This window comes from Corvus cornix, chromosome 10, assembly GCF_000738735.6.
Source record: "Corvus cornix cornix isolate S_Up_H32 chromosome 10, ASM73873v5, whole genome shotgun sequence".
In the NCBI taxonomy this organism is placed as follows: domain Eukaryota; kingdom Metazoa; phylum Chordata; class Aves; order Passeriformes; family Corvidae; genus Corvus; species Corvus cornix.
In genome coordinates, this window is record NC_046340.1 from 14,753,763 (window position 1) to 14,765,783 (window position 12,021).

General features: G+C 36.1%; 1 protein-coding gene across 4 annotated transcripts in view; it reads right to left on the minus strand.

The window, feature by feature from the left end:
• Positions 1-4,889: 4,889 nt before the first annotated feature.
• The window catches only part of LRRC49 (leucine rich repeat containing 49), a 42,459-nt gene continuing 35,327 nt past the window's right edge, over positions 4,890-12,021 (minus strand). For all 4 annotated transcript variants that reach the window (XM_010390817.3, XM_010390818.3, XM_010390819.3 and 1 more), the window contains 3 exons: positions 8,809-8,918; positions 7,983-8,136; positions 4,890-5,969 (listed from right to left, as the gene is read on the minus strand). In XM_010390817.3, the coding sequence (XP_010389119.2) occupies positions 5,763-5,969; positions 7,983-8,136; positions 8,809-8,918 (471 nt within the window). In that variant the 3' untranslated portion in view covers positions 4,890-5,762. The remainder of the gene's footprint in view (positions 5,970-7,982; positions 8,137-8,808; positions 8,919-12,021) is intronic.

Genomic DNA, 12,021 nt, shown 5'->3' on the forward strand with positions numbered 1-12,021 from the left:
TATCATTCCAGGATATCTTCTTCCGTGCTGAAGTGTTAAGTGCTCAATACTACATACAGAAAGGTTTCTCATTATTATCTGTACTCTTGAAAGGTATCATTCTCGCTGTTTTGAAAAGGTTAATGCTGTTTATATTATCCATGTCTAGAATTCCAGAAAGAATGAACTTATTTATGACCTGCTCAGTGTTCATTAAAAGTTCTGGTTTTGTTAAGTGCAAAATGGAGTATTGCTAATTGCAGCATTTAACCTCTGGAATACCGATATTACTCAAACAGAAGTGAAAGGAATAATTTGTCTGAAAGCGGAAAGTGTCCAAGTTATGATGTAGTGATACACCAGATGCCATGCACTATACAAGAATGAAGATTACGTACAAGATTTTCCTTAGTATGCAAGTACCTACCTCGTTGGGAAGATTGCAACAAAAGGTAGGATTAAGCATTGCCATACCATTAACCAACACAGTGCATCAGTAAGAAATCTGATTCTGCTGTCTCATTACATTACTTTATACTGTACCAATCGACCAAAGTCCACAGCAGTAAGAAAGCCATCAGTCTGGATTTTCCAAAAAGCTGGATAAAACAGCTACCCATAAGGGCCTGCTCAAGCCAATGTATCAGTAGTACGGAATATGGGGTTACCTTGTACAAACATGTTTCTTGGGCATGCTGGATGCTTCTAATGCTGGATTTGGTATGAATATTCTAACTTTCAGGTTTTTACTTTTTCATACACTCAGTGTACTTATGTCAGTCAAATCTGTTTCTGCTTGTAATACATCTCTCTATAACTGAAAAAAAACTCCACCAAAACCACAAAACTTAGAATTTTAGAAGAGTCACTTTTTCCCCCCATTAAGACTTCTCAGTTCTTCACCAGTGTTTCCTGATATTTGATACAATAAGCAGAAGTGTCTGTCCACTCCATCTGTACAGAAGTATGGCATAGAAGGCCCAATACACAGCTTGTAAAGATATGCTGTTTTCACCACAGCAGAGACAAGAATTCCTCCAGCTGAGCTTTTCCTTATTCCCCCAAGAGCAGAAGCCTAGCAAAGCTTGCCAACAAAGTTAATACTTCAGTTGAATAAACAGTCCCTTAGATTCAATTTTTAAGCTCATACTCAAGAAAATCCAGCTCTGAGGTGATGTGTGTAAGCAGACACCTCTCAGTTTTCTGTAAGATTGTCTCAAGTCTGTGTAGCCCACACTATCTCCTTTTTTGTATGCAAAAAAATAAAATAGTTTATATTCACTTTGGAGTAAAAACCACCTTACCAGATAGTAGAATGAAATGATAGCCAGCCTCTTCTTTCCCACTCCTTGTTCTATACATGTGTAGCAAAACACCAAGCCTTACAAATCTCCAAAAATCTGATGCCTCCAACTTAAAAAGAAAAATAATTTCACTGGAACTGGGCTTCAAGATGTAGCAGAGTCTGCGTGATGTGGAAACAGAAAAAAGGAGTCTGTCTTCCCAATCCAACCAGATAACCTCTATTGTGATTCTGAACATGCACATGGACCTCCCAATCTAAATCACATATTTATGAATATTGCTTAACAAATAGAATTAGCAAATATTTGCCTTGGCTTCTTTAAATAAACCAGCTAACAAAACCCAATTCATCCTGATGTGTCACTATGATAAAAAGTAACTGGATGCATCTGGAAGCACCATTGTCACTTTTACAGCCCATAGCTCTGGTTAAAAAAAAAAAAAAGCATCCCCTTGTCCTGAAATTATGGAATGTATACATACATTGAGGAGTCACTACAGTTTCCACAGTAGCCTAACTTAATCTGCAGATCTGTTTTAATAGGTTAGGCTTTTTATTATTGTAATTATTTTAAGTAGTTTACATGATAAAAATAGCAGTGGAACAAGATTAATTCCCTTTTCTATAATGGAAAACAATTTTCAGTTGTTTCTGGATTCAGATCTATCCCTTGGTCCCAGACAGTGTAGCCGTGTTACTTACTTCTATTAAAGCTCAGTTAAAACCTCTTCCCAATACCTTTTTTCTTCCTCATAACTGACAGCATCAGCTTTTGGTTTGCATCAATTGAATTTGTTCTCCCTGCTCCATTGTGGCAGCAAATATGCAGCTCTATTGCTTTTTCAGATCCTGTATAAAAAGGAATGTATGAAATACAGCTCCTCATCAGTCTCCTTACTAAAGATCAAATTTCAGTTGCATAACAGCGACTCTGCATGACGCAATGGGGCCTTCATGTGTGAGACAGCTAGACTGAAACTGAAAAAAATATCGTACATCATTATCTACCTTTGTCTGGACATAGAAGAAATTTGTCTCAGGAAATAAGTAAATCACATAAATAATTCAAAAATTAATCCAAAAGGTTTTCAAAAGACTTAAAACAGTATCTTTTTAACCCTCAAGATGATTTCTAGTTAACATACAGATATTTTACAGTAATAGGTCCTGTCTTGTGCCGAAGTCAGGCTACATGAGAGGATCACAGTCCAGTTTGGATGGGATATCAGTGAAATATTAACAGCATCAAAATTCAGTTTTATGTGACATTTAAAGGCTTTTGAAGAAGAAAAAAAATGAGTGCTTTCAGACTGGAAGATTTTATTAAAAGGTCCCCAGCTTCAATATCAATTGCTATTTTAACTCATCAATTTACACCTGTAACCACAGAAAGTTCATATATGTGACACTCAAGTTTCAAAACATCTAAGAATTTGCTGTTTATATGACCTTCAAATTTTTAGGTACATGGGAACTCCCTAATAAGCAACTACAGGAATGTATCTCATGAGTTGATATGAACTAACAAATAATTTGGGTAACCACATAAACAATATATAGCACGCTAACAATTTTAAGATCCTCTATCTGCTGAAAATTCTATGCACTCTTAGGTCTAACATCACTTTAATCCATCACTTGTTTCATGAAAAGAATTAGTAAATAAGTAAGTTCCTTTTTTTCCTACTGGTTTTATGTGAAAAGAACATATGAGCCCAACATTAATCTTTTCTTCATTTGTAATAGCTGCCTACCTACCTTCACTTCAGCCATTTAGCAATCCTGTTATGAAACAGCTGCTATTAGTGAAAAAAGTCCAAACTGGCAGCATTCAGAGACCACTGGGAACACAGAGCATTTTAAGATGTTTCTACAACTCCCCATCGATGCCCTCTGATGCATTTTTTCAAGACCCGACCTTAAAGCCTCAAACCAGGATTATACTTCTAAAGCCTCAATATCAAAGTCTGGCTTTTCTCTTGATTTTCCCATGGAGGACTTCCTGTTCCTCTAGACCAATACAACCTTCTTAGAACATTTTTTTCCACTTTTTTACTGCTGCTGAATCTGATTCAAAAGGGGCCCATCTGTCCCAGCTACATCATCAGGAGAGCTCTGCACTTTCACACAGCTGCCGAGGTTTCTGTCCCCATGCAGAAGCTGGAATTGCTCCACCCACCCCCTTGGCACAGAAATTATGTAAAGTAATTGATGGATCCAAAAACATATTGCACGATCATTTCTATACTGGCTGTTTCTCTAATGTAAACTCTCATTTTCTCACATCTTGCAGGGCCCTAATTTGTTCCTTTAATAAAATGCACCATGAAACTTGAGAGTGCAATTTTCCAATGGAAAGGAAAAAAACCCCATCAAATAAACTAATCTTACTATAAATTCCATGAAGCAGTTCAAAAAGCCCAGATAGGTGATAGAATTTAATAGAAGCAATCAACTACTGGAGCAGTTTCTTCAGGAATTCTAACACTTCCTTAGAATTTAAGTGAATTAACCTCCACTACATTCTGCAGACTGAAAAGCAACTACCTGCAAGTATAACATGAACCAAATGGAAAAGTGCATTTAACAGTACCCACATCACTGTTAACCTGTCACATGTTCTGAAAAGAGATTCTCCCAGACAATTTAGATACCCCAGCTTCACCTGAATGCAAGCAGACTGCACTCTCCAAAATACCTGTGACCACTTGATTCCTGCTACTCATTCAAGGCTCAGAGAGTTTGGTCTGTTCAGCCTGGAGAAGAGTCATGGGAGACCTTAAAGCACCTTCCAGTGCTATGATGGCTCCAAGAGCGCTGGAGAGGGACTTTGAACAGGGGCATGTGGTGATAGGACAAGGGGGAATGGCTTTAAATGAAAGAGGGAAGATTTAGATTGGATATATGGAAGAAATTATTCCTGGGAGGGTGGTAAGGCCCTGGCACAGGTTGCCCAGAGAAGCTGTGGCTGCCCCATCCCTCAAAGTGTTCAAGGCCAGGCTGGACATGGCTTGGGGCAACCTGGGCTAGTGGAAAGTGTTCCTGCCCATGGCAGGGCACTGGAACTAGATGGTATTTAAAGTCCATTCCAACCCAAACCATTCTATGATTCCATGATTTTCTGGGCATAAAAACTCATTAAACTGTATCTGCATCTCTGCTTTGACAGAAAATATCTTTTAGATTGGCTCAAAAGTAAATTTACTTTTAAGCTCTTAGAAACCCTTGCAGGAAGTTTTCTTTAGTTTCTTTTCTAGAAATGAGCCTAAGTAAAATAAGAACAATTTAAATTAAGTAACAAAATGCACAAAATTTTAGATTGCTTTAGTTAGGATACAATGGAACTAAAAAATTAAATTTAAATGGCACAACTTTCTACCTGCATCTGAATGCTATCCATGGCAATCAGCTGGACTTGTTAATGCTTCCTAAATTCAATTTCTGGACAGAAGCTGGCAAGCTGATTATTGTGGGAATTACTGTACTATGGAATGGGGTTTTTTTCTACCCATTCACAGTGATTTTGGGGCAAGTTGTGTCTCATCTCTTCATACAGCATTAAGGACAAGTCTTTTCTTTGCACATAGTACTTCTTTACAGTATCTGTGAAGGGTAAAAGTGAAGAATTTATTTTTATTGATAATATGAAATTTTCACACAGTCACAGGAATGAATTACATCTGAATAGTAGTCATCAGTCTCCCTACCAAATGTAATGCAGGCATTTTAGCTCATTTGATCTTGACAAACCTCAGAAGTTAGAATCAAGAAACAAAATAAATTATATTAACATATTTTAACAAAATAAAAATAAAGCTCAAGTGAATAGACCTTGGAATCATATTTTACCTATAACAATTCACACAACCTTATTAGTGAAATTAGTGAAAAACATTTGAAATCAAGTTTGGGCAACTTGTTCAGTTGAAAATTAGGCTCATTAAATGTCAAATTCTGAGCACTCTCATGTGAAAAAGTGTTCTATAATCTCACAAATTAAACAACAATATTAAGTCTTCATCGAGTTCAGGGTGCAAAAATAATTTATTAGCTTTTGATCATAAAAAAATTAGCTACTCTTCTTGGGTTTTTTAAACAGCAGCAGTCAAAAAAGTGACAACGAAAAAGTGTTCAATAAAAATAAGGCAAGCATTGCAAATTTGCTCTTAAAAATCAATGCTGTAGCACTACAAATTCAAGGGTAGCAAAAAAAAAAAAAAATACAAGAACTTAATAAAACAATCACCAAGTCATTTCTATGCTACCACTTTGGTTAGCCAAGGAAGCATTGGTAAACAGTATGAAAGTAAACTTTTATTTCAAAACTATTAAGAGTTTAATTAAGATTTAAAGGCATCCCTTTGGGGGAGGAAGTGAAGTATGCCCTAGTGATGATAATTTTATATTCTATTGGTTTATGTTTGTAAAACATGACAGAATACTGAACCAAAAGCTTGCAAGACAACACGACTTGACTCTACTGTTTCTGATCAGTGATCCGCTGGAGGCAGAGCTTCATGTAGGAGTTTTTATTGCGTATTTCTATCACTGCATCTCTGACAAGTTCAATGAACATCTGAGGCCAGAGCTTCTGCAACGACTCATTTTTCATATTGATGTCAGCTGCTTCTTTCACTAAGTTCTCAACGTATGTCTGGCAAAATGTTTTTCTTTCCTTGATTTCCTGCATGAGAGGAAAATTACACAATGTATAAGAAAAAGGGAAAAAAGGTTAAACAAGAGCAAATCCAGAAAACCCCCTCACAAAAATTGACTGAATTAAAGAACACAGCAATTAGCAGGCAGATGCTTTTGTGTACTTTCTCCTCTTGGTTTCAAGTTGCATGGCCCAGGGTCTTTGTCAAGCTTTTATGAGTGTGGCCACAGAACCTTAGTGTATTCATAATATTCATACTATATTAAGTCATTAATTCATCTGAAATTAACTTTTAAGTAATTATATAAGTATCTTTTAACAGCATTACAAGTTTTGTTGCTTTCTGGCATAGTAGTGAAAATTTACAGAAACTTTAAGCACTAAACTACTTTTCCTTCTCTCCCTTCCCAGAATTCCATCCTTATAGTACAACAGTTGAAAAGTATATGTTTCTCTACCTGCCCCAACAAGAACATTAGCATAGAAAAACATGCCAGTACTCATCCTTTTCCACAGGCATGCTGGTAAGTGCTGGTTCCTAATGTGTACTACATTAGATACTGAAGTGAGACAAACCTTTAAAAATAATAAAAAGATACTGCGCTTTGTGCAACTACTAGCTCTGCATTTTAGTAACTCAAACTATTAATCCCTGCTTCTGCAAAGTTTCTATAAAATGCCTTAAGCTTTAAGTAATAAGTTATATTGGAGGTAAATACCCAACTAGTTTGAATGGTGGCATTGTTAAAAATGTTAGATCATGCTTGAGGCCACCAAACCAGAAGTTTTCTTTAATGAATAATAAAGCCGAGAAAATGCTTTCCAGCAGTTTCAGCTAAAACCCCAAATTACTCATCAAAGACCCAAGACTGTCATCTTCAGCAATACACTTATTCAGCCACATTTATTATGTTAGTTTACTGCTACTGGGGAACTGGAAGGAGTCCTTTTTGCCAGGATGTATTCTTGTGACACCCTGCAGTACCTGCTGCTACATGCACAATGCTATAGCAAAGGACAAGGTGGGAATTGCTGCACTGGGAAGAGAAAACAACACATTTATTTAATGGACTGTACAAATACTAAGCTCATTTTATTTTATTATAGCTCTGGTTCCATGGGAAAGGGCAACAGGAATACCTCACTGTCTTACTCTGTGCCATTCAAAGATTTAAGAGCTACTATCACAGCTTTTGAGGCTAAAATGTTTTCTTAATTTAATCTCTCCACACATACAGCCACTGTCTCCTTTTTATGCTGTGGATCTGAGATAACAAAACCACAATGGAATAACAGAATTCAGTGATTACTGAACTTAATTTAATTTCTTGCACTAGAGGATTTATATATTTCCACATAATCAAAAAGCAAACAATGGGACAAATGTGGGAAGCAGAGTGCATACAGTTAGAACTCATGATGATTGTTCCGAAGGGAGACTGTGGCTGAAAAAATCATATTCTCCCTGGGAACAATTTCCCTCTGCCCAAGCAAAAAAGTTAGCAGATCAGAAACACAAACTAAAACAAGCGTGACTGGTGCACTTGTCTGAAACAAGCCAGGTTGCAATTTTATTAATAATTAAACCTAATACATTTCCTATATATTTATTTTCCTGTAGCTCATTTAAAAGTGAGGAAGCAGCTTTTTATTACTACAGCCTGCACTACCTCATGTGTTGTCTGAAGGTGTTCTTCACCAATTAATTCAGGGAAAATCTAACATGTGCAATATACATTTTTCTTCCTAAAAAACTGTGCTCACTCCATATGGCTTGTAGGTAAGAATGTATTTCTGAGACTGTGGCACTGTTCAGGAACCCCTTCATCAAAGACAGAAACTGAGAATTTTCCAGTGTTCTGAGAAAAAGATGAGTTAGATTAAATGTTTGATCAGATATGTAAATATGTTAAGCAGTTATCTTTTAAAACCACCATTCTCAACAGCACAACTGAAACTTGATGTACAGATAAATTCAATGAGTAGCAGCCTAAGGTTACCTAATAGAAAATACAAGTATTTTGTAATGATACATTTTACCTCAAGCTTCTCCATATGAAAATCCTTTGTCATGTAATTCAACATTGCTCGAGCTGTGCTTTCCCCTCCACTTCTTCTGTTATCACTACTTTCCTCACTCCCAACCCCAGATTTCTTTCCCTTTCCCTCCAGCAGATAATGGAATTGCTTCTTCCTGTGAAATGAGATTTACAGTCCTAATTATAGAAAAATTTTAAGTGCAGATGTTTCTAGCTATTGTGAGGGGGGAGTTTCTCCTTTGGAACATACACTTTTGAGCTTTGAAGTATATTACACTCTCAAGTTATTCAAAATACATATGACTCTAGATGTCCCTTCATTAATTTGTCTCTAAACAATTTACTTTGATATTTATCACATAGCATCTCCTAAATAGGAAGTCTTGCAGCTTTAACTTTTATTAAGTACTCATCTATAGAAGACAAAAAATACGGGGGGTTCACCTTTTTTTACAGTACAACTCTTAAATCTGTTAACTGTTAATTACCCACTATAAAATACCCACTAAAAATAGCCAGTTCTCATCATGAAGGTCCACAAGTCTTCATCAATCCCAGTAGAAATGGAGAATTGAGCATGTAGTTCATTTGTGTGCACATGCCTTTTCATCTCCTCAGCAGACTCCATACAAGTTCTGTGAAAACCTCTGGCTACATGGACCAGGAAGATGGTAACACTTGTGCATTATGCAGAGGACCTATCTTCTAGAAGATGGTATTTATGAAAGTTTTATTTTTTTTACCTAAAAAGAACTTATCATAACAGTGTGCAAAAGAGTCAAACAACATGTTCTGGACAAACTCCAGTTCTGTTTCTTGTATTTTACCTGGATTCTCCAAATAATGAAAGCATGCGATAATGTGGCAGCTCTGAAGATGCCACATATGCCAGAATGCCAAAGAGCCTTTCTGCCTTTACAATATCATTTTCAGTAATCTGTGAGGGAGTGGGAAGGGAAGAAAAAAAAAAAATTACATTTCAAAATTAGCAAATTCATATTTCATTACATATGTACATTGAGAATTAACTGAAATTTGTTATACAGAACACTGTACACAGAACTGTTGCAGGCACATCTTCAAAACATAAATTTGCTTTTACTGGCACTTCAAATGTACTTTGGAAGAAACCAAATGAGATACTGGCGCTTGTTTTATTTCCTGTAATTCTGGATATTTTAATGTATATATATGCTGACCTGTGCTTCATGATAGTCTTTGTGAAATGAGAAATTTTAGAAAGGTTCCTTACATTCATTTTCTGAAGGCCAGACATACTTATTCTGCTTGATACTGTATGCACTTACAGAAGGACTACTGGAAAATTTCTGATTAAGTTATGTTGGAGAAACAGAAAGATTCTGGGCATGCACATGTGAAAAGATAACTTATAGACTCTCTTATTTTGGCAGCATCATGGAAAAGGCTTTATAAAAGAGAAGCTTTAGAGGGAAAACATTTTCTCTGCATTTTTCAGCTCCTGCAAATAAGTGTTCACTCATTGTATTTCTCTAAATGTCTGCCACACTGTTGTTTCAATATTAAGTTACAGCTGTCTCTTTAAACTAACTGAATGGTTGAAAAATTTTCAGGATTCATTTTATACAAAATTGAAAAGTGTAAAGAAAATGGAAGGGATTCATTCTTTGGTGGTGGTGGTGATTATTTTTTTTTCTGTCTTAGCTTGTAATCTCTGGAGACCATGGCCTGCGTTTCTCCTACCCTGATGGCCAGACTATGAACTGACTTCAACTGCCAAAAGTTTGTTGGCACAGTTTCAGGACTCCTGGCTTTGTACAGAGTGCAGAAGCAATCTTTATGATCATCTAAGTCTGACCTGGATAACACTGGACAAAGAAATTTACTCATTGACTTCTTAACTTCTGGACAAAATTTAATTTCCATTCATCCTATAACATGCTTTGGGAAAGGAACCCATTATAAAGACACTACAATACTCACAATATTTACTAAGCAGTTCCAGACAAACTTTGTATTCTGTGTTATTCAAATGGAATTTGAATATAAATATGTTATAATATGGAATTTTGATCCACATTAACAGACTTTTATTGTATTCTTGTGTAATGTTTAGAGACTATACAATCTACACTTGCCTAAAGTATACTGTAACAGCATAATGCAGGGGTAAATTCAGTGAAAACACAGATCGAGAAATTAGAAATGTAAAGTCAACTCCATTTTCAGTGTCTCTGGAATTGTTCATTTTCACTTAAAATTAAATAAGTCTTACTTAGTAGCCTAGGAGTAGATGACCTTGCTGAACAGTCTGTAACAGAAGCAAGGTCTGAAACAAAGAACACAGAAGGCAGCTAGGGAAACAAAGCCCAGTGCAGGCAGAAATGCCTGCTGGAGAAATAAGTGATTTTAATGTATTTATTTATGTTAAGAGAAGCATAAGGACCAGGTCAACAGAGACAGCAATGCTGAATACACTCTCCAGCTCACAAAAACTCATATTCTCTATCTTACTGCAGTGCATTGTTTGCTCCATTAATCACAAAAAGATTATAACGGTAGTATCACATAAATGTAAGGCTTTATGCCTGCTCCTTGCCAAGTACAGAGAACAGGCACCAACTGTGCCAGCAGGCCCAGCTCAGGGAAAGGGATGCATCTGCCACACTGTATCCTATACCACTGGGTCGACAGCAGTCTGGAGAGTTTGGTAACTTCAAAGCTTGATGACTTAGAACTAATCTTAGATTACGATCACTGGGAAAAACTTCAATTAGTATCTCAATAAAGACAGTTTGCTCCTTCACAGTTAGTAAAAGTAACAACTGGACAAGGGAACAGAATCATTGTTAGTGGGAGACCAACACTCGGCTTCTAGCCTGGAATATGAACTGGAATGGAGGGGGAAGGCTGGGGAGAAAATAAAAGTTTTTTAAAGAGGTTTTTTACAGTTTAAAAGTGCTAGAGTTGCACACTTTATTTAGTTAATTCAGTTAGTATATATTGCTTTTACTTTGCAACTCTGCGTAGCTCAGAGCTGACAACACAATAGTCACCACAAACATTGCACACAAATGGCAATCAGAATAGCAGACTACGCACATTTCCCTTTCTGTCATCTGAAACTGTTATTTAGGGTTGATCTAAGGTCTGAGAATCACTTCAGGGGTTGTGTTCTTCACATTGAAACAGAATTTTCTATTACTCATGTTAATAGGTAATGTACATCTGTAAATCTGGATATCATAAATTCTGCTGGAGGGTAATAAAAAACAGCAATCGAAGTTCATCTCTTTCTTCTGCTTGGCTATGACGCTTTTCAAATGATTAATGACACTAGGAAAAAAATCCTGTATGTGCATCTTCATAGTGTGGTCTGGCTGAAAAAGTTTGTTGAGGACAAAAATGTTGTTGTCATCCATATTTAAAATCTGCTATATGTCCTACATAAAATCATGCTGTGCTACATGTGCTCCACTCACTAAATTAATCCCCAAGAACTATTAAATACAAAGTTTTCCTTCAGAGACTGAACTTGTTGACCTTGAGATTGTAACAAAAAGTCTACTAAAACAGTTGTGTTACTTTCTTTCTCCATGAACACCAAAAAGGCACGATTTACCTTCTCTTTGTTTTTCATCTGGATCACTAGTGTTGATTTTGAAAATACGATGCAGTAAAAAAAGAAATAAACTTTCTATTTTTTTAATCAAATTTGAAGATAATTTTTTTCAGCAAAGTACTAAATTCGAGGTTATTATATATTTTTCATGGGATTACTGACTATCACTTTATTTTTTTTCCTTTTAAGATACTGTGCTGTTGGAGTGAGTCCTATTTCCATCCATCCTTTCTTTGCTAGTTAATTCATTTAAGCTCTTTACCCACTCCTGCTCTTCTGAGCAACTAATATATGTTTTATACAACTAAAACCAAGCAAACCACAACATCCAGCTTCGGCTGAATCAGATAACAAGTATATCTAATCCAAAACATATGATGATGACCAAATTAAAATACCAGATCTAAATGCTAAAGCTGTGTATTATTTTTGCTCTAAT